The sequence below is a fragment of the Paroedura picta genome, chromosome 6, assembly GCF_049243985.1.
Source record: "Paroedura picta isolate Pp20150507F chromosome 6, Ppicta_v3.0, whole genome shotgun sequence".
NCBI classification, from domain to species: Eukaryota; Metazoa; Chordata; class Lepidosauria; order Squamata; family Gekkonidae; genus Paroedura; species Paroedura picta.
Genome location: NC_135374.1, coordinates 19,508,420 through 19,536,232, shown reverse-complemented (window position 1 = coordinate 19,536,232; position 27,813 = coordinate 19,508,420). Strand labels below are relative to the sequence as shown.

The window sequence follows — 27,813 nt, the reverse complement described above, 5'->3', positions numbered from 1 at the left end:
ATTATTTATTATTAATCAAGTGTCCAATGCAAACATATCACAAGCTATCAATACATACATTGATTAGCATGGGGCCCCCTTTGCCCATTGGGGCCCCAGACAACTGCCCAGAGAGTGTCTTTTCGAAATCTGTTTCTTTAAGGCTCACTGGTTGGGCCCAGGTGCTCAAGGGTTACTATGGCAACCAGAAACAAACAGAAGGTACAAGGCAGCTTCCTTCAGGTGGAGCCAACGGTAACAACTCGGGGAGGGGGCAGATTCTGGCATGTGGGAGGACAGTAAAGGGAGGCATAAGAAACCCCTTTGGCCCAAATATCCTTATAAAGACTTCTCTCCCTTATATATTTTTTTCCAGATTTGATAACTTGCTGTAGGAGGGGGGGTGGCCTGTTTTTCAGACGTACTGGGGTGGGAGAAGTGAGAGCCAGGTGCCGATTTCTGCAAAAGATATCTTATTTCACTGTCTGCATTTCTCTAGCTAGGAAAGTAGCACTGAAAGACCCTTACAGGCCCAAAGGATGGGTGCAGAAATGCAGAACTGCCCAGACAGAATGTAAACACAGGTAGACAAATCTGATTTAAATCACCGAGTAATGTATCATCATATAACCACTTACTATGTGGGGTTCACCTGCTGCCTTTATATCATGGACCTCAATAATTGGTTTAGTTCTTATGAAGAAAGGGGGAAAAATTCCTCCTTGTCTCTGAAGGAGGGGGGGAAATGTGTATAGTTACAATAAAAAAAAACAGTTGCCTTGGAAGACCAACAAATGATATAGAGGTCAAGATCTTTCCCCATTGTTGCCTCCTAGCTCTCCTACCTTACTGTCTCTGTTCATGGAGGTTCTCTTAAGTCACCCTGGTTTAGTAGCCATCAATGGATCTCTCATTCATGAATTACTTTAACGAAATCTGACAATTCGGAGACTTGGCTATCTTAGAGGGAGAGAGACCCCTGAGTTCCTCCTTTCTCCCCTGTGACTGCAGCCCTGAATTTCTCACACATGTTTGTTTGTTTGATATATTTAGATACTGCCTTTTGGACAATTATTTCCCAAGGCAGCTCACGTGCAACATCCCTGTCCTGCCTTCAGATCAGCCACTCAAAGACCCTCTAAAGACGGGGAGATTAGTTGTGCATTTAGTATATATGCACAATTGGACCAGGTTGATATTCCCTCTGCTCTGGCCCTGATTCCTCACGCAAGTGATTGGAGCCACAGTGTCCCTGCAGTCTGAAAAGCACCATTGGAGCAGTTCCTGAAGGGAAGGAATTCTGCTCCCTGGGCTGCTACTTCTCTGGTTTATAGCTGATTTATAGCTGGAGCCTGGCTGGTTTCCCCTGTGGTGTTTTTCTTGCAAAGGAGTGGGTGCAGCCTCCCAGCAGCCTAGTTCTCTGGCCAGTGATCAAGGCCAAGGGGACTTGCCCTCCCTTCTATGATCTCTGGGCAAATGGCTGTGCAAATGTTTCACGAAATGACGTGACTGCATCAGCGGTAGCCTAAGAAGAACCAGACAAGACTGGGCTTTTCCTCCCGTGTGCCATTTCTGTGAAATTGAATCCCTTTGTCTGCTTCTCCTCATCGCATCTGCTACAACTTCTGCTGGAGTGACTTTGTATCCTAACCCTAAAATGAACACAGCTGGCAACCATATTCTGACAGGAGCCGTAAAGGACCATCAGAGTCAAAAGCATGATTTCCAGGGAGGCTACCTTTCATAGGGCTGCCAAGTTCAGGTTCAGAAATACCTGGAGATTTGAGGGTGGACCCTGGGAGAGAGGGGTTTAGGGAGGGAAAGAACCTTAGCCATGCAGTCCACATTCCAAAGCAACCATTTGCTCCAGGGGAAGTGGAAGTGCCGGGCTCAGAGCAGGACCGGTGCATCCCAGATGCGCCGGGCCTGCCCCGAGCCTAGTGCTGAAGCTGCGGCCTCGGGGGGAGGGGGCCGGGTGGGAGAGGCCGGGTGCATATGAGACCATCCCGCACCCAGCCACTGCCTTCTAGCACCCGCTGTATTTCGGCAACAGCGGGCTTAAATTCTAGTTATTAATAATGATAATAATAATCCATGTAATTTATTATTTTATAGGAAAATCCAGCACCAAACAGCATCCAGCAAAGGTGAAGAAGAAGACTCACCACCATGACCAAACCAAAGTAAGATTGTAACTGAAAGAGCACCTAACAGATAAGACAAAGAACATGACTCTGTGCATGTTTATTCAGCAATGAGCTTCACTGTGTCGAACAGGTTATTTGCCTTTTTAAGTGTGCATAAGCCATCCTGTTAAACTCAGTAGGGTTTACGCCTGAGAAAAATGGTCAGGATTAACCTGCACAACTGCAGTCTTATAGACTCCTGACCAGTAAGCCCTATTGAATTTACTAGAATTTACATTTTAGATAATGTGCATAAGGCCTGGCTTATTTGTAAGCCTTTAATTCCATTGCATCTGCTCCAAGTGGTCCTGATGTAATACAGAAGGTAGGTAACAGTATTTTAGGGCATTGATGGAAAATGTAGTGTATTTGCTATTTAAAAAAGAAGAGTTGTTTTTTTTATACCCTGCTTTTCACAGTCAGAAGGAGTCTCACAGCGGCTTACAATCCCTTCCTCTCCCCACAACGGACACTCTGTGAAGTAGGTGGGGCTGAGAGAGCTCTGACAGGATTGCTCCATGAGAGCAGCACTATCAGGATTGTGACTCGCCCAGTGTCACCCAGCTGGATGCATGTGGATGAGCGGGAAATCAAACCCAGTTCTCCAGATTAGAAGTCACTGCTCCTAACCACTACACTAAGCTTTTCTATTCATGGTGTTTACATTCCATTCTAGATATCACTAGCGAAAGGATCCTTCAAAGGAGCCTTGGTTACCAAGGCCACTTAAGAGTTCTTTAGTAACTGGTGCTTAATGAGGACAATAATGTGAGCTGTAAAAATGCCTGAATTAAATGTTTTCTGGTGGCCCTTGCTACAAGGGATATTTTACACATATATAGCCTCTTGTGGTGCAGAGCGGTAAGGCAGCAGACATGCAGTCTGAAAGCTCTGCCCATGAGGCTGGGAATTCAATCCCAGCAGCTGGCTCAAGGTTGATTCAGCCTTCCATCCTTCCGACGTTGGTAAAATGAGTAGCCAGCTTGCTGGGGGGTAAACGGTAATGACTGGGGAAGGCAGTGGCAAACCACCCCATATTGAGTCTGCCATGAAAACACTAGAGCAGTGGTCCCCAACCTTTATTAGGCTGGGGACCGGCAGGGCATCAGGTCGCGCCCGCAGGGACCGCGCCCGTGCGGGCCACGCCCATGCTTTGGCCCGCGCCCGCGAGCCGCGCCTGGCCGCACCCGCGGGCCGCACCCGCAGATCGGGCCGAGCGGGCGCGGCCTGCACGGGCGCGGCCCGGCCCTGATTCCCTCTCCCCGCCCTCCCGCAGTAAGTAGCTTCCCGGGCCGCAAGCTTGCAGCCTGGGAAGTTTTTTACTGCAGGGGGGGGGCGGGGAGAGGGAGCCGCGGCCCGGCGCCATGGCCTTTGCGGCCCGGCGCCGGGCCGCGGCCCGCAGGTTGGGGACCACTGCACTAGAGGGTGTCACCCCAGGGGTCAGACATGACCCGGTGCTTGCACAGGGGATACCTTTACCTTTTTATAAATATAATTAATATAATACATAAATAATGTATATTTCTCAAAGTTACCTGGGTTTTCTGGATATATGTTCATATCTCACTTACATTATGAAAATGCAGTGTAATTGACAAATTGTCAGTTGTAATTGACAGATGTAATTGACAAAATTTCGCTCCCGAATTGCAGTTCCAGTGATAAAGCCTGATCGACAAAACTGTCTTACCAAATTGTAAACATTAGCCAGAAAGCAAAAGGGTTTTGAAAATGATTTTCACAAATCACTGTGAGTGATAACTATATTATTTCAGGCGATATTCAAAACGTATGAATAAAGTGACTTTTTTAAATCAAGAGGACGAAGCAACAAGGGAAAATGCAGCAGTCATAATTCAGAGATCCTGGAAAAGATGGCTGGTGAGTCAAAAGTGCCACTTTTTGAAAATGCCTGAGTATCGAGGCCAGAATCATATAATGAAATGTTCAGTAACTGTAAAGTCCCTGTTCAAAATGTGAACTGGCTCAGCCCTGTTAGAAATATCTGAAGGCCAGCCCATGCACTGAGATAAGAGCAAGTGTTGGCCTTTCTGATGCTTCACCCGTCTTTAAAATGAGAGCCCAGTGGCACCTTTAAGACTGACAAAGCTTTATTTAAGGCGTGAGCCTTAAGAGTGCAAGCACTCTTCGTCAGACTGACCATCATAATATAACATATTCCTACTGTTATGATGGTCAGTTCATAGTCTGAGGAAGAGTGCTTGCACTCGAAAGCTCACGCCTTGAATAAATCTTTGTTGGTTTTAAAGGTGCTACTGGACTCTGATTTTATTTTGCTACTTCAGACCAACAGGGCTACTCATTTGAATCTCGCCTGTCTTTGTTCTTAGACCTAATAGCGACTGTATTGAAAACTGCTCCATCCCCAACTTGTTTGTTTGGAGTTTTAAAGAGCCCCCCTCCCAATTTGTTACACTTTGAAAACTATTCCTAGAATATGGAGGTGTTCACTGTGTGACTGGCACAAGGGCAAACCAATTTAGAATTGTTTTCAGCCTTGCTTGGAGAAAGGTGAAGGTTTGATTCATCAATTATTTTCTCAGACTGCACCATACAAAACTGTCTTTTTCGACTAGGACACAGTTTCTTTTTAAGCTTGATCCTGGGGAGAGCATGGTTTGTGGATGTCGCAAGGTAAAAGGACCCTGTAAGAACACAGGCTGGCAACATTAATTTCTGTGTGTTGCTTTCAGGACTCACTCGACCTTGGTACCTAAAAGCCAAGACAAGTTGGTTTGTAGCAGTAGAAAATAGCAAGAGTCTGGTAGCACCTTAAAGGCAACAAATCTGTAGCCACAAATAAGGTGATACTTGGCTCTTACTCTTTATTATATAAAAGCCAAGACTGTTTCGCCTGTCTCTTTGTTGTTGTGATGGCTAGTTGAATGAGAATTTCCTCTCATCCTCACTGCACATCAGAGACGTCTTCTTAAGATGGCGATTCCCAACAGAAGGGTGGACGGACATCTCACCAGGGCTGTGAGTCTGCATCTTGCCTCCCATCTCTGGAGCTGTTCTGTTGCCTGATGTTTGATTGGAATGGCAGGGCAGGAATTTCAGTGGATTCACACTTGCTGTCTTGGGGGAGCCCTGGAATTTATATCTGCAAGCATCGGATGCTACACAGTTAAATAGTGGCCTCCAGTGAAGGAGGCATGAACTTCTCCTTCGTGGGTAGTGTGTGGAGAAGGTATGACCGGGTTGGGTGATATCACTGTGGCGGTCCTGCCCTCATTGCTTGGTACCATCTATGCATGGGTGATGTGTTGTAGCACTAAATTGCCCGAGGGACAGAGTGGCTCCCTTTATGTTAATCTGTGTTTCTACATCATTTTTTGTTGGGACTACAAAGGGTTGCAGTTGTGTTATGCGGGCATTGGTCCTGAGGTAACCTTGTTAGCACAGCAGGTCTACAGAATCAAGATACCTGAGTAGTTTAACAGTGACTCTTCCCTCAAGGAACTTGGGAAACTATAGTTCTGTGAGAGGCACTAAAGATCTGAAAAGGAGAATTTTCTGTACACCTACAATGAAGTACAGTTTTAAAGTTTGAGTTTTTTTTAATACAGCCATAGATTCATTCAATGAAGTCACTGTGCCAGTGAAGTCCAGGTACATGGACAATTGGTGGTACTTGCCCCCTTTCCCCAGTTTTGTTAATAAAAGTTAAACACGTTAAGCTTTTGAGATAATTTACTTTTCTCCAACCCACCCATCTATTTTTTTGGCTGACTCTGGAGAACTACTCAGGCAAACGGGCTTTCCATGCAAACATTCAGTCTGGATAGGTACAAAGCTGCTGTGCTAATAAAAAAAGAAGAAACCGGCTGGTATCTTGTTGCTGTGAACTGGCCTTTACTCCGAGTACATGTATTTATTTATTTATTGAAACCCTCATGTTCTGCCACGTGGAGATTTGCTTTAACACTTGGACCTCCTACAACGCCCATTTATGGGATCCTCCTTCTGACTATCATGCAATCTGAGAGACTATGTGGGGCCATGTTCTGTGTAACTGAATGGTGACTTCAACAGAGTATCACCCATCAAGCACTGAAGCTGCCCAGCCTCCTTTGATTTCAGTGTGTGAGAACCTGTGCATTATGTCATACCACTTGGCAGGAACTGCAGGAAGAGGGAAAACAATTTGTAAATCCCTTCACAGCCTCTCAAATGTTTTGTGGACTCTCAGGAGCTTGAATAGGCTGGATTTCTCCATCTTTCCTCTTTTTTTTTCCTTAGCTGCTTTCAACATTTTGCGTTCCTGGAGTCTCGGGGTGTGTTTGTGTGTTCCTTTTGTTTGTTGCTTACATTTGGAAACCCCTTCAAAACCTCTCTTTTATTTGTGGCTGATCTGGTTTTATTGGTTTCTTAAGTCATGCTGTGCACAGCCTCTCTTTGACCGTTTATGCACTGGAGGTTTCATGCTGAGATGCAGGCTGGAGTTTTAGTCGTGGCAGGTTGTTCCACCTCTTCCTGCACCCACATGGGGGAGCATTTAGCCCAGTGCACCTCATCCGCTCCTGATTTGTGCTCCTGCACGGGAGCTGGGGCAGTGAAGTTCCCAGTGCATAAACGGTGTTTGATATACTCTGGAATCCTGCGTGCAGTTCTGGAGGCCTCACTTCAAAAAAGGACATGGGGGAAATTGAGAGGGTTCAGAGGAGAGTAATGAGGATAATCTAGGGCCTGGAAAGGCTAAGGGACTTGGGGACTGGAGAAGAAGAGGTTAAGAAGGGACATGATTGCTCTCTTTAAGTATTTGAAAATTGGTCACTTAAAGGCAGGGAGTGGTCCCTGTTTGCAGCAGAGGAGAGGATCCACAGTAATGGCTTAAATTTTGTGTAGAACAGGTCTGACTAGATATTGGAGGGGGGTGGGAATTCCACAGAGAAGTTCAGCCTAAGGAGGTGGTGAGCTCCCCCTCACTGGCAGTCCTCAAGCAGCAGCTGGACAGATATCCTGGACACTTTAGGCTGATCCAGCCTTGAGCAGGGGGTTGGACTAGATGGCTTATATGGCCCCTTCCAATTCTGTGATTCTACGTAGTAATGTTGCGTACAAAGTAGCACAGGGAACCTAGCAGTGATAGCTGTATTGTCTCCCGGGCAGGATATCGGTGTGTTTGAGTACTACAGAGATCTAATAGGCTTTAAGCGATGTGGGGAGCCTTCACGTCTGATGCGGTACATTGAACCTAGAGAGGTAAGTGTTAAATGGATGAGGACTGCTTGATGAAACACTTCCTAGCCCAATTCCTTGTCTAAATCTGAAAAGCAATTACTTTGTACCATTCTGGGTTCCTTGATTAGAACAGCAATGAATTCCATGGCGAGATTAAAACGGTTATGTAGGTGAGTAGTAGTCTGCAACATCAGATCTCAGACTTTGACAACTAGCACTCTTCCTCCATTTCATGCAAATATATCTCCTCTCACTCCAGCACGCAAAGCATTTCTGTCATAGCATAACGGCTTCTGTCTTCCTCTTCAGAACAATAGTATGAGACTCTCGTCTGCTATCCCTGAAAACCAAGTTTAAGAAAAACAAGTTTGTCTCCACATCTAGGGCAGAGTCTGCACTTACGTTTTTTTATTCCATTGTCAATCCTGTTGAATTCAGATCGCTTTGAACTCGGGTCTTCCTCTTCCCCCCCCCCCTCCCCATTGAAACAGGAAAGTCTTCTGCACGTGGTTAGGGAGGCTCAGAAGAGGGGGAGGCAAATGGAGACTCTTTTTTTGTTTTCTTGAAGGGGTGGAGAGGATCCAAGAAGTCAGAGGAGGGAGGAAAAAAATCCTTTCCTTTCTTGAAGGGGGGGGGGGGAAACGAAGAAGGCACACAAAAAAAATCCAAGGCCGACAGAAATTGACAGAAATTAGGGGCTTCTCCTTTGAGGCAGGCTTGTCACATGACCACCTGTAGCCAATCACGGGTCCTCTACCACGGAGGAGAGCCCAGATTCAAAACAATGCGATTTTCTGGATATATTCAGGATTTTCAGCACTCCAAGATAAAGCACAATAAAGGTAGGGTGACTCCGGATCAATCCTTCTTGCTGCAGAAGGAAAAATACAATCGCCCCAAATCCAAACGGAAATCGCATTCTGTGTAGAGGGCAGGGACTGAATCGATCTGGGGTTGGAATAAAAGCCCCGTGCAGTTTACACCCAGATCTCTCTCAGGGCTAGCTGATACTGTGGGGCCACAACTCTCAAGACCCTGTCCCAAAATTTTTACACCAGAGACAGCACAATGCTTCCTTATTGGTTAACTTCTAGAGGCCAGCTAAACAGCATCAGGAACCAGCCTGGAAAAAAATTGAGAGTTCATAGAAATAGACAAAAACGGAGTTTCTGGTATTTAACTGGAAATTGGCTGTTGTTCTCTTCAGGATTCAGAGTGGTGCTCTCTCTCGCTGCTAAAATTATTTTGCGTTAGAAAATGAGAGTGAAAATCAGATCCGTTTTATGTCTGAAGTAAGCATGATGACTGTTTTAGGACCTAATTTCCTTGGAGCCAAGAACAAATCAGTGAGCATCCTGGCTAGTGCCCTGAGGTGATTTGGAAGTTTGAGAGTTGTGGGCAGCGGCAGTTTAAAAGAGGAGGAAGGAGATTCTATGTTGTCTCCCTGAGGTGTTGATTATATTGTTTAGCCTGGAGAGAAAACAACTGAGAGGGGATCTGACAACCATCTTCAAGTATTTCAAAGGCTGCCATATAGAGGATGGAGCAGAGTTATTCTCTCTTGCCCCGGAGGAACGGGCCAGAACCAATGGGATGAAATTAATTCAAAAGAAATTCCATCTAAACATCCAGAAGAAGTTTCTGACAGTTAGAGCAGTTTCCCAGTGGAACAGGCTTCCTCGGGAGGTGGTGGGTCCTCCATCTTTGGAAATTTTTAAACAGAGGCTGGATAGCCATCTGACGGAGAGGTTGATTCTGTGAAGGTTCAAGGGGGTGGCAAGTTACAGTGAATGAGCGATAGGGTTGTGAGTGTCCTGCATAGTACAGGGGGCTGGACTAGATGACCCAGGAGGTCTCTTTCAACTATATTATTCTATAATTCCATATTCTATTTTGATGTTAGCTGGGTGGGTCCAATAATCCCTCCCCCCAAGGTCCCTGGACCTCGGTATCAGCAACCTGTTCTACCACTCTGAGATCTCCAAAGATCTTGTCATTAAAAGGCCTTATTTTCCTTTTCCTTTGATTGCAGGCAGAACTCTTAGATGCTGGAGCTGGGGTTCACATCAGATTCAGACTAGGTGGGGTATGTATAAATTGTATGACCGTTTTGAAGAGAGCAAATGCAGACAATGAAAATATATTTTCACTTTTTTATTCTTCTGCTTTCGAAACCTATTGTTTAATAATGGTCTTGAGCATTTAAGGTCAAAGAGGGGTGGGAAGGTCAAGATTTCTTGGACTCGGTCCTGGCAATTTAGCGCCTCAGTCCATCACAATGGCCAGCCGCCTGAAGGCCCCACTATATTTCTCAAGAGGAAGAAGAGTTGGTTCTTATATGCCACTTTTCTCTACCCGAAGGAAGCTCAAAGCGGCTTACAGTCGCCTTCCCTTTCCTCTCCACAACAGACACCCTATGAGGTAGGTGAGGCTGAGAAAGCCTTGATATTACTGCTCAGTCAGAGCAGTTTTCTCAGTGCTGTGGGGAGCCCAAGGTCACCCAGCTGGCTGCATGTGGAGGAGTGCAGATTCAAACCCAGCTCACCAGATTAGAAGTCCGCACTCCTAACCACTACGCCAAGCTGGCTCTCAACCCCTCCCTCTTCATATATGATAGGCACAGATGCATATTTCATACTCATATGCAATACGGTGATTGTTCAAAATATTTCATCCACATTTTCAAAGCAACCTTTACTGATATAAGGTTTTGACAGACCAGAAAGGCCGGTTTAGAAATAGCTCCCCATGCTGGGTCAAGCTTTCCCCTTACGTAAGACTTGTGGCTACTTCACACATGTGCCCCAGTTGTCATAGGCTTTTGCCTGAAAGGAATTATTTCTCACCTATATATATAAGAAATAAAGAAATAAGTCTCCATTATGCATGTGGAAATACACTGAGAACCTGCCTAGATTTTCAAATGCAAGACAGCATTGAACCTGCTGATTTTTAAAAATTATCCCACCTTTCCTCATAGTCTGGCTTTCAATAATAGTTAAAACATCAATCTCTCCCTCCTCCTCCTTTAAAAGAAGCCCTGGCAAACAGGCAGATGTGGCAGTGCCTCTGGAAGATCTGCAAGAAGAACTTGTAAGATATGAAAAATACATTCTACTTTCAGAGGGAATGCCTTTCTTTGAATCTTATTTTATTTCATCTTAATCTACAGGGATGTGTAGGGAATTTTAAAACCACTTTAACACATTGAGGAACGGTAATAGCTTTCTGCAAACTATGCAAAACTGAATTGAATAAGAGGGCTTTTCTACACAGACAAGAGGGTAATCACACAAAAAAAAGCTTCACAATATTATTTGGATAAGTTACTGGGAACTGTGGTCTGTTCTAGTGTGTACAGTTTTCTGTGGGTTGGATCCTGTCATGTAATTTTGCATCATATGTGTCATATTAATACTCCTGCTTTGCTTCAGTCGTTTTTAGACTTCAGGTTAGTTCTGCAATGCAAATCCTGTTCCATTGTTTGTTGCATGTCCCATTGAGGTCACTGTTGGTGGGTAGATAGTGGTGAGTTTCCTGCATTGTGCAGGGGGGTGGACTTGATCAGTGGTCCCCAATCCCTGGTCCAGGGACTGGTCCTGGTCTGTGTATCAGTCGGTACCGGGCTGCGGCTCCTCCTCATCCTCCTTCCTGGCTGCTGCCTCGGGGGCTGCCCTGCCACTCTGCCGCTGGCTCACCTTCGGTGCTCTCCAGCGGCCACCATGGCTCGGGCTCCCCTTTGTCGTGGCACTGCGCAGCTGCTGCTGACAGCGCCCCCCAGTGGGTGGCAGGAAGTCAGGGCACCGGCAGGAAAGCAAGCGGAGCAGGGGCTCAGGCGGCAGCAACATCCCTCCGCAAAAGATTACCCCTCCCCGGGCCTCAGTAACATTATCAAGCATTGACCGGTCCCCGGTGATAAAAAGGTTGGGGACCACTGAACTAGATGACCCTCTATGATTCTGCAGTCTTGTTGACTGTGTTGACTGCGTAGTCTGTTCTGAGTCCCACTGAGAAAGGCCAACTATAAAAAGTGCAAGCCAAATAAAAAATTATAACAGCGATGAATATGAATCATGGCTTAAAATGGCTGTTTCTTTGCAGGTTAAGTTTCCTCCATGCATCTATTACAAAATATTTACTCACAGACCTGTGGTGGATATGTGTGCTAACAGTCCTAAGGACTATGCCAAGCTGTCAGCCTTAAAGGGGAAACGAGGAGAGTCCCAGGGAGACCACAAGGAGGACCTGTCTGGGTGGTACCAACGGATTGAGAATAATGGCTGGAGGCTTCTTTCCCCCAGGGTAAGGAAATCATTCCGTCTGTCTGTTGTATTATTGCAGGGGTAGTCAAACTGCGGCCCTCCAGATGTCCATGGACTACAATTCCCAGGAGCCCCTGCCCGCTGGCAGGGGCTCCTGGGAATTGTAGTCCATGGACATCTGGAGGGCCGCAGTTTGACTATCCCTGTATTATTGTCCTCAAGAAAAGTAGCAGCACAGCCCATTTGGGTACAGCTATGATATGCTCACTCTTGCTCCCTCCCTGCAGCATTTGCAGAGCTCTTGTTGCTTTCCATGATTTTGGCTCAGTTACTTTTGCAGTCCAGAGTGGCTGACTCCATAGTGAATGCTGTTCTCACAATGAACGCTCCCTGTTCATTACAATCCATTAGTCCGCTTTACTAGGATGAAAGAATCAGCCCTACATATTTTTTAATGAACTAGATATTTTTATTATTTATTTGTTTATTTAGATTTATATACCACCCTCCCTTGTGGCTCAGGGCTCAGGTTAACAGAAGACATAAATTGTGTTATGCAATACAATGTAGTTCAATAACTGTGTCAATTAATAGGTCGGCATCGTCAACAATAATCATAACGTAACGTAGGTAACAAGATATTCTTTGTTTCTTCTAGGGTTTGTGTGACTACCCTGGCTTTCTACTTGGGGATTAGGTGGTTGTATGGGTTTATTTAGATTATTTGAGTTTAGTGGAAGGTCTTTCGGGGTGGGGGGGGGTGGTAGAGCATTCGAGATCACCTTCCATGACCTTTCAGGGCTGCCTCACTGTAAGGAAGGACCATTTATCTGGGCGATGGTTAGTGGATTTGGTGGCTGTAAGGGTTTATTTAGGTGAATTAATTAATTAATTTTCAGATGCTTGAAAGCCCAAATTAGACATTGGTGTATCATTCCACTCAACATGGCTCCGGCATGCTCAGTGTTTCCTCTGCAAACGGCAGCCCAACTTAGAGCTCAAGAATGTGGGGCAGATTTTGTTAAAATGTGAGCAGAGGGAGGCGGGGCTGGGTTGGGAGGGCCAGCTGGGGAATCTCCAGTGACCTGATTCTGGCTGAGAATAAGTATTTTTAAGGGCATTGAGTAGAGACAACAAAAGTTAGGGCTGAAACCTCCAGGTTGGGAAACTCCTGAAGGGATGGAACCTAGAGAAGGGATGGGATGGAACCTAGAGAAGGCCCCATCCGGGAAGAGGACGGAGCTCAACAGGAATGTGATCATAGAATCATAGAATCAAAGAGTTGGAAGGGGCCATACAGGCCATCCAGTCCAACCCCCTGCTCAACGCAGGATCAGCCCAAAGCATCCTAAAGCATCCAAGAAAAGTGTGTATCAGGCCTTTGCTTGAAGACTGCCAGTGAAGGGGAGCTCACCACCTCCTTAGGCAGCCTATTCCACTGCTGAACTACTTTGACTGTGAATATTTTTTTCCTGATATCAAGCCTATATCATTGTACTTGAAGTTTAAACCCATTACTGTGTGTCCTCTCCTCTGCAGCCAACAGAAACAGCATCCTGCCCTCCTCCAAATGACAACCTTTCAAATACTTAAAGAGGGCTATTATGTCCCCTCTCAACCTCCTTTTCTCCAGCCTGAACATTCCCAAGTCCCTCAACCTATCTTCATAGGGCTTGGTCCCTTGGCCCCAGATCATCTTCGTCGCTCTCCTCTGTACCCTTTCAATTTTATCTACGTCCTTCTTGAAGTGAGGCCTCCAGAACTGCACACAGTACTCCAGGTGTGGTCTGACCAGTGCCGTATACAATGGGACTATGACATCTTGTGATTTTGATGTGATGCCCCTGTTGATACAGCCCAAAATGGCATTCGCCTTTTTAACCGCTGTATCACACTGCCTGCTCATGTTTAGTTTACTATCCACAAGTACCCCAAGGTCTTGTTCACACACAGTGTTACCTAGAAGCGTATTCCCCATCCAGTAGGCATGCTTTTCATTTTTCTGACCCAGATGCAGAATGTTACACTTATCTTTATTAAATTGCATCTTGTTTGCCCATTTTCCCATTGTGTTCAGATCTCGTTGAACTCTGTCTCTATCTTCCGGAGTATTTGCCAGTGCTCCCAATTTGGTGTCATCTGCAAACTTGATGAGTAGTCCCTCCACCCCCTCATCTAGATCATTAATAAATATGTTAAAAAGTACCGGGCTGAGCACTGAGCCCTGAGGTACCCCGCTACTCACCTCTCTCCAGTCTGATGAAACACCATTGACAACAACTCTTTGCTATAGAGCAGGGGTAGTCAACCTGTGGTCCTCCAGATGTTCATGGACTACAATTCCCATAAGCCCCTGCCAGCGTTTGCTGGCAGGGGTTCATGGGAATTGTAGTCCATGAACATCTGGAGGACCACAGGTTGACTACCCCTGCTATAGATCCTACTCTCCAGAGCAGCTGTTTTCTCCATGGGAACTGATTCCAGTTATCTGGAGAGGAGTTGTAATTCCAAGAGATCTTTGGGCCCCACCTGGAGGCTGGCAACCTTACAGTAAGCTCTGGGGAGCAAAGAGCTTAGCAAATTCTTGGTGAAGTTCTCATATGAAACAGTTTGTGACCTGGCCCAACAATCTTATTTCAGTTTTGGAAGGCCCTGGACAGCGTAACGGCTGAAGACAACCTTAAGGTAAAGGAATTTCATTACAGCAAGGTGCAGAAGAAACAAGACGTAGAGAAAAGAAGAAAAAAGAGGAAAATAGAATGGCTGAAGAAAATGTGAGTTCCTGCTCTTGGGAGATCAGAGCATGATAGTAGGCTTTTCTCTCAGTAGCATCCATACCATTGTATTGAGTTATAAACATCCCTGCAAAACTGTTATTACTGGTCAGCTTGGCAGAGACTGCTATACAATTATAGGTTGAAAAATATACTACTTGTCAACAGTGTTTTTGGCTGGTTCACCTGCTTAGTGCAGCGGCTAAGAGCGATGGGCTTCTAATCTAGAAAGCCAGGCTTGATTCCCCACTCCTCCACATGCAGCCAGGTGGGTGACCTTGGCCTAGTCACAGTTCTGTGTTCTCACAGAGTAGTTCTTTAGAGCAGGGGTAGTCAGCCTGTGGTCCTCCAGATGTCCATGGATTACAATTCCCATGAGCCCACAGACTGGAAAAGGCTTATGGGAATTGTAGTCCATTGACAACTTGAGAGCCACAGTTTGGCCACTCCTGGTCTAGGGTTTCTTTTGTGTCCCACCCACCTAGCTGCTGTACAATCTTCGAAAGGGAGCTGACGGATGCTGCTTTGGTGTTGGAGGGTCCCACGATCCTATCCTCCCTATTCTCAAGTGCTGGTGCTCTCTTCAGAGCATGCTACTTTGCCTTAATGTGCCGGTTCCTCCCTGCTGGGAAACATCCAGAATCGCTCCCATTTCTCTGCCAAAAGTGCTTAATCATTTTTCTTGGCGTCCAGTCCTGTCAATAAAGGGTGTGTCTGAACGTATTACAGAAGTACTAGCTCTTTTTCTCACCGGAGTCCATTCAAATGCCCTTCACGTACTTGGTTTTTCCCTTTTAATAGGAAACATTTTCCCCCTCTCTAACACTGACTAATATCGAGAGAGTCAAAATGTTTTACTCTTGTAAAATATGTTTTAAAAAATAATTTCAGTTAGATTCTACACAGCATTCGGTCATAGGCTTGTGAAGTGACTGCTTTTCTAAAAACCTTACGAAGAAACACCGTCGGTTTCTTGTAGAACTACACCCAAAACAAACGAAACCAATAGGCAAAAAAGGTGTGTCTTCTTGAGATTTATTAAATGCAATCCTGAACAATTTTGCAACCAAAATCTTAGGATTGCATTTAATTAATCTCAAGGTTGGTTTTGTTTGCTTTGGGTGTATTTCTAAAAATCTTAGCTGCAGCGTAAGTCTAAAATTAAACTTCCATCTACAGTGGAAGCACAGTGAGCTACACACATATGGAAAAAACATGTCCCTGTTTGACAGGTATTATGGAGAAAGCCTGCAAGTTAAAACCCTGGACCCAGTGCAAACCTTCTTAATCCAGCGATCGGCAGAAGGCTTAATCGCCTGCCTGGGAGACGAAGGCCTGGATGGCGTGTTGGAATGGGAAGTGGATGAAATGTTGAAATGGACCAATGCACTCAACTACGAAGAGTAACTTTTTTTTTAAAGGGGTCTTTTATCCTTCTCTGCCTTCACCCTTTCTTGTTGAAGAGGCTGCCTTGGTTTCTCTGAGACTGTATCGAGAGCAATCCTTTTTGCCTCAGTTTGTGTGGTTGAAATCCATTCCGGGAAAAGAAAACCTTAACATGTCTTTTTGCTTATCGCGGTTCTATTTCACAGAGCGGGCTTGTTTGCTGTCGTTGTCTAGGTACGTCAAGCAGTGGAAACAACTTGGAACAAGCAAGCTTTCGGAAGACTACTCAGGTATGGGGCACAACTTGTCAGCTACTCTCTAAGCCAGGGGTGGGCAAACAGTGGCCCTCCAGATGTCCATGGACTACAATTCCCATGAGCCTCTGCCAGCATTTGCAGCATGGACATCTGGAGGGCCACAGTTTGCCCACCTCTGCTCTAAGCAGTGCCTTGCTCACAAGTGACAAAGAAATATATTTTAAAAACCTATAAGGGCTTTCTCTAGGCAGCATTTAAGGCCCAGTTGACACAAAGCTAGATTACTGCTCCACTGACACTGGGAAACTCAGGAATTGCAGTTTTTAAGACTTGGGCTGGAGATTGTTCGTTGCCCCTGAATTACATGAATGCTTCAGGGTAGCAATGGAAGTGTTTTGTTCTTAAGCCTGATGTGACAGACTGCAGTTTTAGAAGATTAGAAGTGTAGTTCGTCACGTCATTTGAACAACTTAAATCTCACTTGCGTTTTGAAATTAAAAAATAACAAAATATTTTATTTAACATGGGGAGGAAGCTAAATGGACCACTGAAATGGCTGCCAGCCATTTAAACCTTCTGTTTTGCTTCTCCTTCCACCTTTCAAAAAGAGGGAAGCATGGGTCCAGAGAGAACCTCACACCACAAAGCTACTCCTTTGTGAAACCCATTCAGAACAGGGGATAACCCCAAATGAAATTTAGCCAGATACCATTGTATGCATTGTGCAGCGTGTTACATTGGGCCCTAGATCTTTTCTTACTGTATTGCTTAGCTTTTAACAAATGCCTGAGAACAGGCAGGCAAATACATTGCCCAATTAGCAATGCCGTCATTAACAATTAAGTAATGCAAATAGCATTCAAAGGCATGTTCTAAGGATTATTTATGGTTTTGCAAACAACTACTTCACTTTAAAAAGCAACCTAAGGGAAACCACAGGGTTGCTTAATAGCGTATCAGAAGGTGTCAGTGCTAGGCTGACTCTGGCTGTCAGGGCTCCAATGTCACGGAAATGAGTGGCTGATGTGAAATAACACAGCCTGCCTTTTGCTAGTTTCAATTGATATGACATTTTGATCTTTTCTTTCTATAGAGACCTAATAGAGAAAATAGAATGTTGTGATTTCTGAAGGCATATTCATGTGTGACCACGATTCAAGGGTTGTTTGCATATAAAGATGAAGCTTCATTCTAGATAGAAAGGGAGCAGACCTTGGTCTCAGGCTTTGTCCCTGCATCCCTTCACTGTGACTCAAATGTGGGATTGTTGAATGCTAGATCTGTTTGGCTGAAGTTGGACAGTTGGATCACAACTACTATCAGTGAAATGGATTCTTACTGTCTTTGACCTCAGCCTCCAAATTGACTAAACTTGAGAGGGTACAGAGGAGAGCGACGAGGATGATCTGAGGCCTGGGGAACAAGCCCTATGAGGGAAGGCTTGGAGAAGATTGAGAAGGGACAGGATTGCTCTCTTTAAAGTATTTGAAAGGTTGTCACTTGGAGGAGGGCAGGGTGTGGTTCCGTTTGACAGCAGAGGACCTGCAGTAATGGGTTTAATCTACATGTAGAACGATACCGGTTAGATAAAAGGGAAACATTTTTTTCCAGTTGGAATAGTTCAGCAGGGGAATAGGCTGCCTAAGGAGGTGGTGAGCTCTCTATTTGGGAAGCCTTTACACACTGAGGAAGGTGTGAACCTTGATTCTTCCACTGCAAACTGAGAGAAGCATTTGACTTCTTTCTTGTAGAACTGAATCCATTTAACTACAATCCATGGCAAGCGGGAAGAACAGTCCCTCTCTAATCACTTCATGTCATAAGACGCATATCTAAGACGCAGCCTTTAACTATTCAATAGTAATTCATTAATTTATGTCAGGCTTTCTCAACCAGGATTTTGTGAAACCCTGGGATTTCTTGATGGCCCTGGAAATTTCCTGAATGGGTGGGAGTTAATTCTTTTTAATATATTTAAAACTATCTTAAAACATGTATTGGATATGACCACATATGGTCATGCTGGTCTGCCTTCCCCCTTCCAAAATGACCAGTAATGGGCCTGAGGGGATGGGGAAGGGAGGGCGCCCCAGGTGGACATGCCCACAGATCTGCTCCCCAACCATATTTTGCACGATTGCCCCACTTCCAGAGTTTCTCGAAGCTTGAAGAATGTTCCAGGGGTTTCTCAATGGTAAAGATGTTGAGAAAGGCTGGTTTATGACATGAGATTAACATAAAAACACCTTCAGGACTCTCTTAATCCACCTGTACACCATACAAGTTATGTGCAACAATTGTTTATATGTGTTAGTGATGGTATCATGTTGATCACTACTGGGCTAGTAGGCATAAGTTCTGAAGGGTTCAGAATTCATATTCCTTCACAACAAAGGTTTGTTTTCTGTATAAGGTAGATAGATAGGGCCTTTCTAAGCAGTTAAACCATTGTAACCCACTTGTTTCGATGTTGAAAGCTTAAATGTCCTTAATTTCCAATGTTCTAATGTTTAGGCTTTTGGTTTACTGAGCGCTACAAACCTCCTGAGATACAAGAGGCGATCCCTTCCGAGCAGAAAACGGAATCTCATGAGCAGAAACCAGGTTTGGGGAAAAAATCCTCACTACGAAAAAGTACAAGTATCAATCGCATTAGTAGCTTCTTATCTTAGTCAATAAAGCTTCAGTGGGCAAAAAGGTATTTCAGCAGGTGGAAAGAGAGTCCCTGCTGCTGCATGTGTCCGCCTTGTTCATGGATTTCCTGGCACGGGAACACCCTATCCGAATCAGTTTGAAGTCAGATCTAACAGTACTACGCTGTAAAGTTAAATAGCCTAGGGTATGGACAAATACTATATATCTGTGGTTATGAATTGTTAAATGAATAGCACTCTTTAATGATACTTGTCTAAAGTACTTCAAGAAATGATTGACTTCTCAGACCACCGCTCTGTCTTGCTTGTTAAATTCGAAGTTAGGATTAAGCAGAGAAAAGGGGGGGGCTCAGTCACTGAATGGTCTTAATAGGAACAATGGAATGATCAAAATTGGGCACCCAACTTTGGAATCCACAGAGAGAGCCACTGGCCCCCTTATAAGGATGATGGATTCCACGTTCTAATATCATCACACAGTTGTGCCATAGGTGAAATCTTTGCAGCTTGCCCCATGGCTTAGTTTTGTTCTTTTTTTTTACTGATAACACTGTGAGACAATAAACTGAAAAACACATTCTGGAAATAAAAGAAACCGAGTCCGAAATTTTGTTTCCCCCTCATAACTAACAAAGCTGTCACTTGTTTTTAAACTACCGTCTGCTCCCTGGATAAGATGTGTGCTAGATGCTGTCCCCATCTTTTATCAATGACCAATCAGCACAGAATTCAGAAAGGACATGAGAAAATTTATTCTTTCCATGACTTCAACTATACATTCCAGATATTATTACAGAATAAAGAAGCGTAACTGTGATTTGCATATTTGAACTTACTAACATAGTAAGCTCATAATAATGCCTCTTTAAATAGTAAGAATAATAATGAACGGTAGGATACGGCCCTTATTTCTGTGACCCAGAACAGATGAAGAGTATATGTTGCACACAGGTAGGATTTTACTCGATATTGCTAGGACTTCCATTGAGATTCTCTGGCATGGATTTCCCCCTCAACCTAAGAGGCCCTCTCCAATTTCAATGGCTCTTCTTCCGTTTCAGTTGGAAGAAGTCTCTTAGGGAGCAACTAATGGATTCATGGTTTGTTGGACAGAATAGTAGGAAGTGTGCCTTTGGCTTGTAACCCCAGCATTTCTAAAAGGCAAAAGAATGTCTAGCGGTCCATAATGGAGCAACCCTTAATGCCTATATACTCTCAATAATGCAAATGACTCTAGCCCTGAACAACCGCTGACATAAAACACCATTTGCACATATAAATGTTCCCATTATACATTCATTTAATCCTTTCCAAATGTAGTTCTTCTCCAGGTTGAAATGCAGTCTTCTGGCCTGTGCGACTTATGTCGGTTTTAGGCCTGTATCTTTTGGCCCTGGGACATCTTGACGGGCCTGATCTACAAAGACACTGGCCACATACTACTAATACAGTTTCCAAGCCATTTCCACAGCTAATGTGCAGAGTGGAGCTGAAAAGTGTCTTTTCTATTGTGTGCCCTATTGTGTATGTCTAAGAGGGGAGCTCAGATCAGTCCAGTAGGTTCTTTGAAGGTGGCCTTTGCGCATTTAACCAACACCAGGGATAGAGACCAAGTTCTGGCCCTTTCAACATGCAGAAGCCATAAAGAGCAGCCCTGTATTGTGGTACCGTTCCCAGGCTGTAAGTTAAGCATGGCGTTTGGAAACACATTAACCCTTTCAGGCATGTTTAATTCAAGCAAATGACAGCAGCATTAACTTTCTGGAATCAGGTGGCCTTTCTCTTCCGAGTTCATACCATATGCCTTGTATCCTTATATAAGGGAGAGGTAGCCCCCCCCCCCAGCAAACACACCTTTGTAAACACATGTAAAACATCTAGAGACATTGTTAAAATGGGTTTATACATAATTTGAAATGTTGACCACTCTTCCTGCCCCTTGTAACGGAGCCTATTTATTTATTTGCGCCTTTGTTCATTTGAACCTGCCTGTCCGTGTTCACACCCAGGCCTTCCACCCTGGGTAGAGGCGGCTGAGGCTTTTGGGATCCATGGCTTGCTGTATGAGAAGGTTCACCTGACCTCCTACGCTGAGCACCGTTCCCTCCTCCACTCCTTTCAGCTTCTCCTGAAGTCGCATCAGGACACGCTCGGCAACTTTGTTAAAGGTCTGAATGTCGCCACTGAAAGCAAGAAAACGGGAAGTTGCGAACCCTGGATGCAAACATCTCCCCAAGGGGGGGAGGCTTACCTTGCTTTGGTGCCCCCCAAAGAGGGGCCTTACCTTGCTTTGTTGCTGCATTCTTGATTGGAAGAGCTGAAGCTTCCGCTGGTGTCAGCCTCATCCTCCGGCCTTTGCTGCAGGTACAAAGCTTTCAAAGGGTTCATGGTCCAGTCAAAAAGAGGGTCGTAGAGAAGCACCTGGGTGTGACAAGGCATAAAGCTGTTTCTGTGCAAAGCTAGCAGAACCGTTCCGAGGTTGTAAACCATGGGCCTTCATCTGTGACCTTCTTACACTGGAGATCAGGACTGGAACTAGCCACAGAAGAAGGCTGGCATGCTGAAAAGTCTAGTGTGAGAGGGGCCACAGGCACAAGCATTAATGGCAGGAAGCCAGCAACAATGTCATTTTTGGCAACATTCAAGAATGCAAGGAATTGAATCGCTGGCTGTTGTGGGTTTTCTGGACGCTGTGGCTGTGGTCTGGTAGTCTTAGTCCTTGACATTTTGCCATTAACTGCGGTTGGCAGCTTCAGAGGTAGGACACAGCAAGATGGGAATCTTGGGCACAGAGAAATTCCTCCCATCTTGCAGTGTCCTACTTCTGAAGATGCTAACCACAGTTATTGGCAAAACATCAACTAAACCTACCAGAGCACGACCACACAGCCTGGAAAACCATCACAACCAGCTCACTCCGTCCCTGAAAGCTTTTGTCAATTCAGTTAAAGCACTTTACCGTTTGCAGCTGGAGACATGAAGCAACACTTACCTCTACAATGGTTAGCAGAGCTTCTTGGGAATTTCTCATGACAGCCATAGTTTTTTCACAGCACCTAGAAAATATTTTCGAATACTCCGTTTATGAGCTAGTTTGCACTGTCCACGTTAACACAAGGATAGATTGAAATGGGTAGCCGTGTTGGTCTGAAGTAGCACAATAAAATCAGAGTCCAGTGGCACCTTTACGACCAACAAAGATTTATTCAAGGTGTGAGCTTTTAAAACCAACAAAGATTTGTTCAAGGCATGAGCTTTTGAGTGCTTGCACTCAAAAGCTCACGCCTTGAATAAATCTTTGTTGGTCTTAAAGGTGCTCCTGGACTGTGATTTTATCAAGTTAAGATCACTTTTTTATTTTTTACAACTGTTTATTGGCTCTGTTTGACAAGTGTATCTGATTAATTAGCCAATATTCAAGGCAACTTTCGAAACAGGATTCTGCTGAGCATTAATATTAACTTGAGACTCTTGCATTTATATTGAATACCTCCTGAAGACTCCTTCAACTCCAGTAATCCCCATTCCATCCACGACATCTCTGGTTAACCTAAAAGGCACAGTTTCTGGGGTAGGGAGGATTTTGCCTTGCTCAAAAGCAACACCTAATAAAGGAGAGACACAAATATTTTGAAAATACAACTTCAACAAGCATAAATGAAATCAGTTTTGAAGCCCAGTTCCTTGCATTTATACATACCTAGATCTATGTGTACCAGTTCTGCCGTCTGCTCATCTAACAAAATATTCTGGACGTGTCTGTCTCCAAGACCCAGTATGTAGCCAACTGAAAGAGGAAAGTCTCAAAATGAAGCCACAAATACATTAACTATGCATTTAATTCAACTGTTTCTCATGGATGTATTTTTGTAAAATTATGTGGCTTCTAAAATAGAACACATCTAGAAGCAAATTAGTTTGCCTAAAAGAAGATAGGTGTCTATTTCCCCTCCCCATCTCCACAGTCAGCATTTAACAACATTCTGTATGGTCCCCTTACATTCCAAATGGTTTTTTGAGGGGTGTAAGAGAGGTGGGTGCATGTATAATTGCCACACTGCACCGGCCAACTGAGGAATAATGTATTATTTTTATCTCTTAAGACCGTTTACGCACTGGAGGTTTCATGCTGGGCTGCAGGATAGAGTTTCGGTCGTGGCAGGTTGCCCCACCTCTTCCTGCACCCACACGGGGGAGCATTTGGCCCGGTGCACCTCACCCGCCCCCGATTTGTGTTCCTGCACGGGAACTGGGGCAGTGAAGTTCCCAGTGCGTAAACGGTCTAAGACAGCATATCCCTGCCCAACACAGTAACACCTCAGAATCAAAATTCTCAGGAAAAAGAAAGCACATTCCCTAAGTATTAACTATTCTCAATTAAAATTTGCGTTCTCGAGTCAAATCCCACATGCATGCAAGCTCATAAATTTAAGGCTAAGCCGATGAATCTGGCAAACAGATTATAACTAGTATATCCCAAGTCACCATATAACGTGTAACATGCTTGAGTAAAAACGCTATTCTTTGTAGCTTCTCCGTATTTTGGAGAAGGCTCATATTCTTAATTTCATGGACAACATGCAACTGCACTAGGTCTGCAGACCGTGGCAAGAAAACAACAACACAATTGCATTTATTTGACAGTACCTATTGACGATGTGGCCACGCTGCGTGTGTATGCCAAGCGTTTTTCAAACCACACTGCTGGATCGAGGAATTTTTCCATGCAGAAGTAGCGAAACACTGGCTGGAAATTCTGGCAAATGTCCATGAAGATCGCATATTTCTCCTCAGAACTTTTCTTCTGTGCGTCCTGTGTAGTAAAATGAGAGTAATTTAGAGACATTGTTTCTCTACCTAGCCTTTACACTGGAGGATTCCATGCTGCAAGCACTCTCTTGGCCACTTTGCAGGACCTTAATTAGGGAGGCCGATAACGCTTGGAACTCTCCTCAGCATCCTATGTTCATGCATGGCACCCTTTTGAAGCGGAGATTCCTTATTCTACAATTTCGCTCAATCTCATGTGCGGAATGAGAGCAAGTATTGTAAAGCATGAACTAGTTAGCTGATATGACTTCAGTTTCCTCGGTGGAGAAGTTACCAGTTCTCTCATTTGCTAAATGGAATTAGATGCTTAGTTGGGGTTAGACCTTATGCTTCCTTTCTGTTGGCATGAGAAGCTTTCTGCCAGCTGACTGAGGCACTGCTGACACAAGGCAGACCACTTTCATAACTTCCTCCTCCCCCTCCCCCTCCCTGCAGCTGCCCACTCTGCATGGCTTTCAGATCACATGGTTTCCCCAACCACAGCAATATCACCTTCCGGAGCTCCCGGGAAAAGAGAGGAAAGACCTGCCTCTGCTAGCTCTTCCACTAGCCCCGTGCAAGCTCCAGCCGATTTCTCCTCTTTCGTTTTGACTCACCATCATCGTTCTTTGGCAAGAGAGATTAGTGTAATCGTTTGGCCTGTATCTCTTGTGAGCACTGCTGTCAGTATTGATGAGGAATTCCCCCAGGGGAATTGTTCCCGTGCACCACTCTAGGACGCCACTTCTCTGAGAGAGGGGAACCACCTAGGAAATCACCGGAGGCACATTAAATGGCGGAATTGGCAAACTCATTCCAAATCATGTTTAAAAACCACGGTTTGTGACAGCACAAATGACAGGGATGTGGCCAAACTGCGGCTCTCTGGATGTCTGTGGACTACAATTACCATGAGCCCCTGCCAGCATGGCAGGGGCTCATGGTAATCGTAGTCCACAGACATCCAGAGAGCCACAGTTTGGCTACCCCAACATATTACATGGAAGCAGGGTGTTTGAAAGGGAACAGAGAGGAAATCACTACAGAAGGGAGGTGGTGAGAGCATGTTTGGGGCACCAGCTCTCAATATTACAAAATATGTTTCCCTGTTCTGGACCCCTCTTGTGCGACAGCAACAGGCCTTGCCTTATATCTGCGGATAGTCAGCTTTCTTTTCCGGGTCTCGGTATTTTGCTGGAGGAGAGTGTTGCACATCTGGAAAACCTGCTGCATCACAGCATCCTGTCTCAGGTCGTCGCGGCCCTTTAAGAGAGACAGGACAGGCAGTCGCTTAGGCACTTTAGCTGAGCGAGAGTACAAAATTCATACGGCAGCCTGACCCTTATGCTCTTTTACTCATGTCCCATTCAGCTAAATGGAACGTGCTCTGAAGTCATCATCCTTAGGGATACAGCCTCAAGCAGCAGAGAACATCTCCATACAACACTGAAGCCAAGACAAAGCCGCTACGTTACACAAAATGCGGTGAACGAAATACCGTCATTTTATAACTTGGCTCTCCAGAACGGCAGAGGAGCTTGAAAATTTTCAAGATTAGCTTGGAAATACCCATTCTACTCTCCCCCTTGTGGCAGACGCTGAATTAAACTTCCTCCTGGTTTTATGCAGAACATATTCCTACCGAATGAAGAGCCTCTTGTGGCGCAGGCACAGAAATGCTGTCTGAAGCTGTCTGTCCATGAGGCTGGGAGTTCAATCCCAGCAGCCGGCTCAAGGTTGACTCAGCCTTCCATCCTTCCGAGGTCGGTAAAATGAGTTCCCAGCTTGCTGCTGGGGGGTCAACAGTAATGACTGGGGAAGGCACTGGCAAACCATCCCGTATTGAGTCTGCCATGAAAACGCTAGAGGGCGTCACCCCACGGGTCAGACATGACCCGGTGCTTGCACAGGGGATACCTTTACCTTTATTCCTACCGACGTTAAAATGCTGGAGGCCGATTTTCCATTTTATATCCCATCCTGTATTTTCCTTCCCAACACTACAATCCCTTGAACTGAAATGGGTGTCAAATATTCAAATGCATGCAACGGCGCTACTCTGAATGCTGTCGAGGCATATGGCAGATGCATTCTTTGCATGCACCGCTGACCAAAGGCCCATTTCAGAAATCCTGCTGTCCAACTGCACGCCGCGCCTGGGCAATTAGTGCTGCTTAATAAGCCTTCAGCTATAGCTTAGTGAGCAGACGAACATCGGAACTTGACCTAAGAAGAAAGAACGCAATAGGCCCCACATAACCAAAAGCTTTCTCAGTTGGTGAAAGCAGACCCCTGTGGAAACTGGAGCACACAGAACTCACCTTGACAAGCTGCCTCCTCTCTCTGCCATCTGACCCAACGCAATCTATTATTTTCGGCAGATTGACACCTCCTGCTAAGCGAAACTCGGGCTTGAATGATCTTACTGTAACCAAATGTTCATACTTTCCACTTGGATCCACCTAAAATTGTAAATATTTTCAGATGCCGCTATGCCACGTTTACCTACGAAGTTTGTGTACTGTAAATTTACAAGGTGGTTTACAGCATTGAAAGATACAAATTATAATCCATTAAAACTCGATAAAAGATGACAAACCATTGATGTAACAACAGCTGGCTGCCTTTCTACATGGGCCACATGCTCAGCCGAACATTTTACAATTGATTCCATTCCAGAATCATAAATGCTCACCAACTATGACTATGTAGGAATTACTACTGAGAAAAGTGAAGCTTTATTTACCTTAATTTCCAAAGTAGGTACCACAACGTCGTCTAGATTCTTAAGTTTCATAATAGGTTGATCGGATGGGATATTTATGCCTCCTGCATTAATAACAAATAAATGTACTAAACATTTATCACATTAACTTATTGGATTTTGAAAGGTAGATCACTGCACCCTTCTTTGTGAAGAAACATTTCCCTCTTGATATTATTGAAATCATTCCAAATATTTTGGTATCGCTTGAATTTATGCACTATTTCGATTAGTCAGTTGGGTAACTATCTCATTAAAAGATAAGTAAAGCACCTAATTTGATAGTTAAGAAAAATCCTTTTCACAGAAACCAGTGATAAATATGCTTGAACTTTGTTCTCTTCAAGGTATTATCAGTACTGATGTTATCCCAATATTATCATTCCCCCCCCCCATCTGTCACTTACTTCTCTGAGATTTCCAGGGATTTGCATCCAAGTTTGCCAAAATTATATAGGCATCACAAAGAGCTTCAATGCTTCTCACCATATCAGCTCTTTGGCATTTTATCATGTTAATTATGTTTCTGGCAGCCTCCATGCGATCCTACAGTAACAAAAATAAAATACTGCTTAAAATACAAGTTGTACATTCCACATATTTCAGTTGAAAATCAGCTAGGATAGAGAATAAATAGAAAACTGGATAATTTGCTACTGTGAAATGTTGAACATTGGAAATCACAGCTCAAAGTTTGAGTCCAGTGGCACCTTTAAGACCAACAAAGTTTTAATTTTGGGTATAAACTTTGGTATGCACGCACAATTCTTCAGATACAATAGTATTTTGTAACATCTGAAAAATCAGTAACTGTAATATTGACTGTGCAGATATGAAACATGGACTCAGCCTAAAGTGACTATAGGATTGAATTAAATTACAAAAAATACAGCAGAATTCAGGTACCATGTCCAATGGCGAGATTTCTTTTGGAGCATTTTTAGTTAGTCGGCTTTGCCTTGCTGCTTCTGGTTTGGTCAGAAGTTCATCCTTGTTGGCATTTGCTAAAGCCAGGATTATAAATAAAGTGTGATGTGGATGATCAAGAGAAATCCTTGCGATGAGCTATAAGAAAATATTAAAAAGGTTGGAAAATTTTTTAAATTATATGTTAAAAAGCACCAAAGATCTTAACACAGACTAAATAAAGCCGTAAGGGCTTAGGGGGAGGAGTTAGGGCGGGCTCTGTCCGGGATGAGGAAGGGTGCTGACTGGCCCCTTCCTCTGGACAGACCATTGTCGGGGCCAATCGGCAGGCACAAAGCACCTGCCGATTGGCCTCGCCGATTCCCGCCCTGGCAAAAATGGAGCAACTGTGAGCCGCGCATAGCGCGGCTCGCAGTGCTCCCTTGCCGGCAGCCTGACGCGTCGGAGGCGCTTCACGCGACTGCCGGAGGCTCTCTTGCCTAGCGCCCGCTGTATTTTGATTACAGCGGGCTTGATTACTAGTTTAATAATAATAATCAACATGATTTAATTCTATAATGGCCTTGCTTTATACATCCCAATTAGTACTTTGTTACACAAACTTTAAAAT

General features: G+C 44.6%; 2 protein-coding genes across 7 annotated transcripts in view; one reads left to right on the top strand and one right to left on the bottom strand.

Moving 5' to 3' along the window:
* The first annotated feature begins 176 nt into the window (after positions 1-176).
* C6H11orf65 (chromosome 6 C11orf65 homolog) lies at positions 177-19,303 on the top strand. 5 transcript variants are annotated; one of them, XM_077341597.1, is made up of 11 exons: positions 196-234; positions 479-563; positions 2,095-2,162; positions 3,941-4,046; positions 7,299-7,391; positions 9,403-9,456; positions 11,472-11,672; positions 14,273-14,406; positions 15,639-15,809; positions 16,027-16,082; positions 18,564-19,301. In XM_077341597.1, the coding sequence occupies exons 3-11, from the start codon at positions 2,149-2,151 to the stop codon at positions 18,719-18,721; spliced, it is 987 nt and encodes a 328-aa protein (XP_077197712.1). In that variant the 5' UTR covers positions 196-234; positions 479-563; positions 2,095-2,148; the 3' UTR covers positions 18,722-19,301. The 5 variants fall into 5 exon arrangements, with proteins under 5 accessions (XP_077197713.1, XP_077197712.1, XP_077197716.1 ...); XM_077341598.1 differs by lacking the exon at positions 479-563 and having other exon boundaries at positions 177-234; positions 18,564-19,302; XM_077341601.1 differs by lacking the exon at positions 15,639-15,809 and having other exon boundaries at positions 18,564-19,303.
* Positions 19,304-19,431: 128 nt separating this feature from the next.
* Positions 19,432-27,813, bottom strand: part of ATM (ATM serine/threonine kinase) — a 64,588-nt gene continuing 56,206 nt past the window's right edge. For both annotated transcript variants that reach the window (XM_077341590.1, XM_077341591.1), the window contains 12 exons: positions 27,183-27,341; positions 26,684-26,822; positions 26,259-26,341; positions 25,834-25,974; positions 24,659-24,775; positions 24,130-24,279; positions 23,351-23,516; positions 22,404-22,490; positions 22,194-22,308; positions 21,696-21,759; positions 20,988-21,124; positions 19,432-20,886 (listed from right to left, as the gene is read on the bottom strand). In XM_077341590.1, coding sequence (XP_077197705.1) covers positions 20,703-20,886; positions 20,988-21,124; positions 21,696-21,759; positions 22,194-22,308; positions 22,404-22,490; positions 23,351-23,516; positions 24,130-24,279; positions 24,659-24,775; positions 25,834-25,974; positions 26,259-26,341; positions 26,684-26,822; positions 27,183-27,341 — 1,542 coding nt within the window. In that variant the 3' untranslated portion in view covers positions 19,432-20,702. The remainder of the gene's footprint in view (positions 20,887-20,987; positions 21,125-21,695; positions 21,760-22,193; positions 22,309-22,403; positions 22,491-23,350; positions 23,517-24,129; positions 24,280-24,658; positions 24,776-25,833; positions 25,975-26,258; positions 26,342-26,683; positions 26,823-27,182; positions 27,342-27,813) is intronic.

Bases quoted from the DNA above. Each gene is read 5' to 3' on its own strand.
- C6H11orf65 (XM_077341598.1), top strand. The intron at 11,673-14,272 runs GTAAGGAAATCA...ATCTTATTTCAG, and splicing joins GGAGGCTTCTTTCCCCCAGG to TTTTGGAAGGCCCTGGACAG. The intron at 14,407-15,638 runs GTGAGTTCCTGC...CCTGTTTGACAG, and splicing joins ATAGAATGGCTGAAGAAAAT to GTATTATGGAGAAAGCCTGC.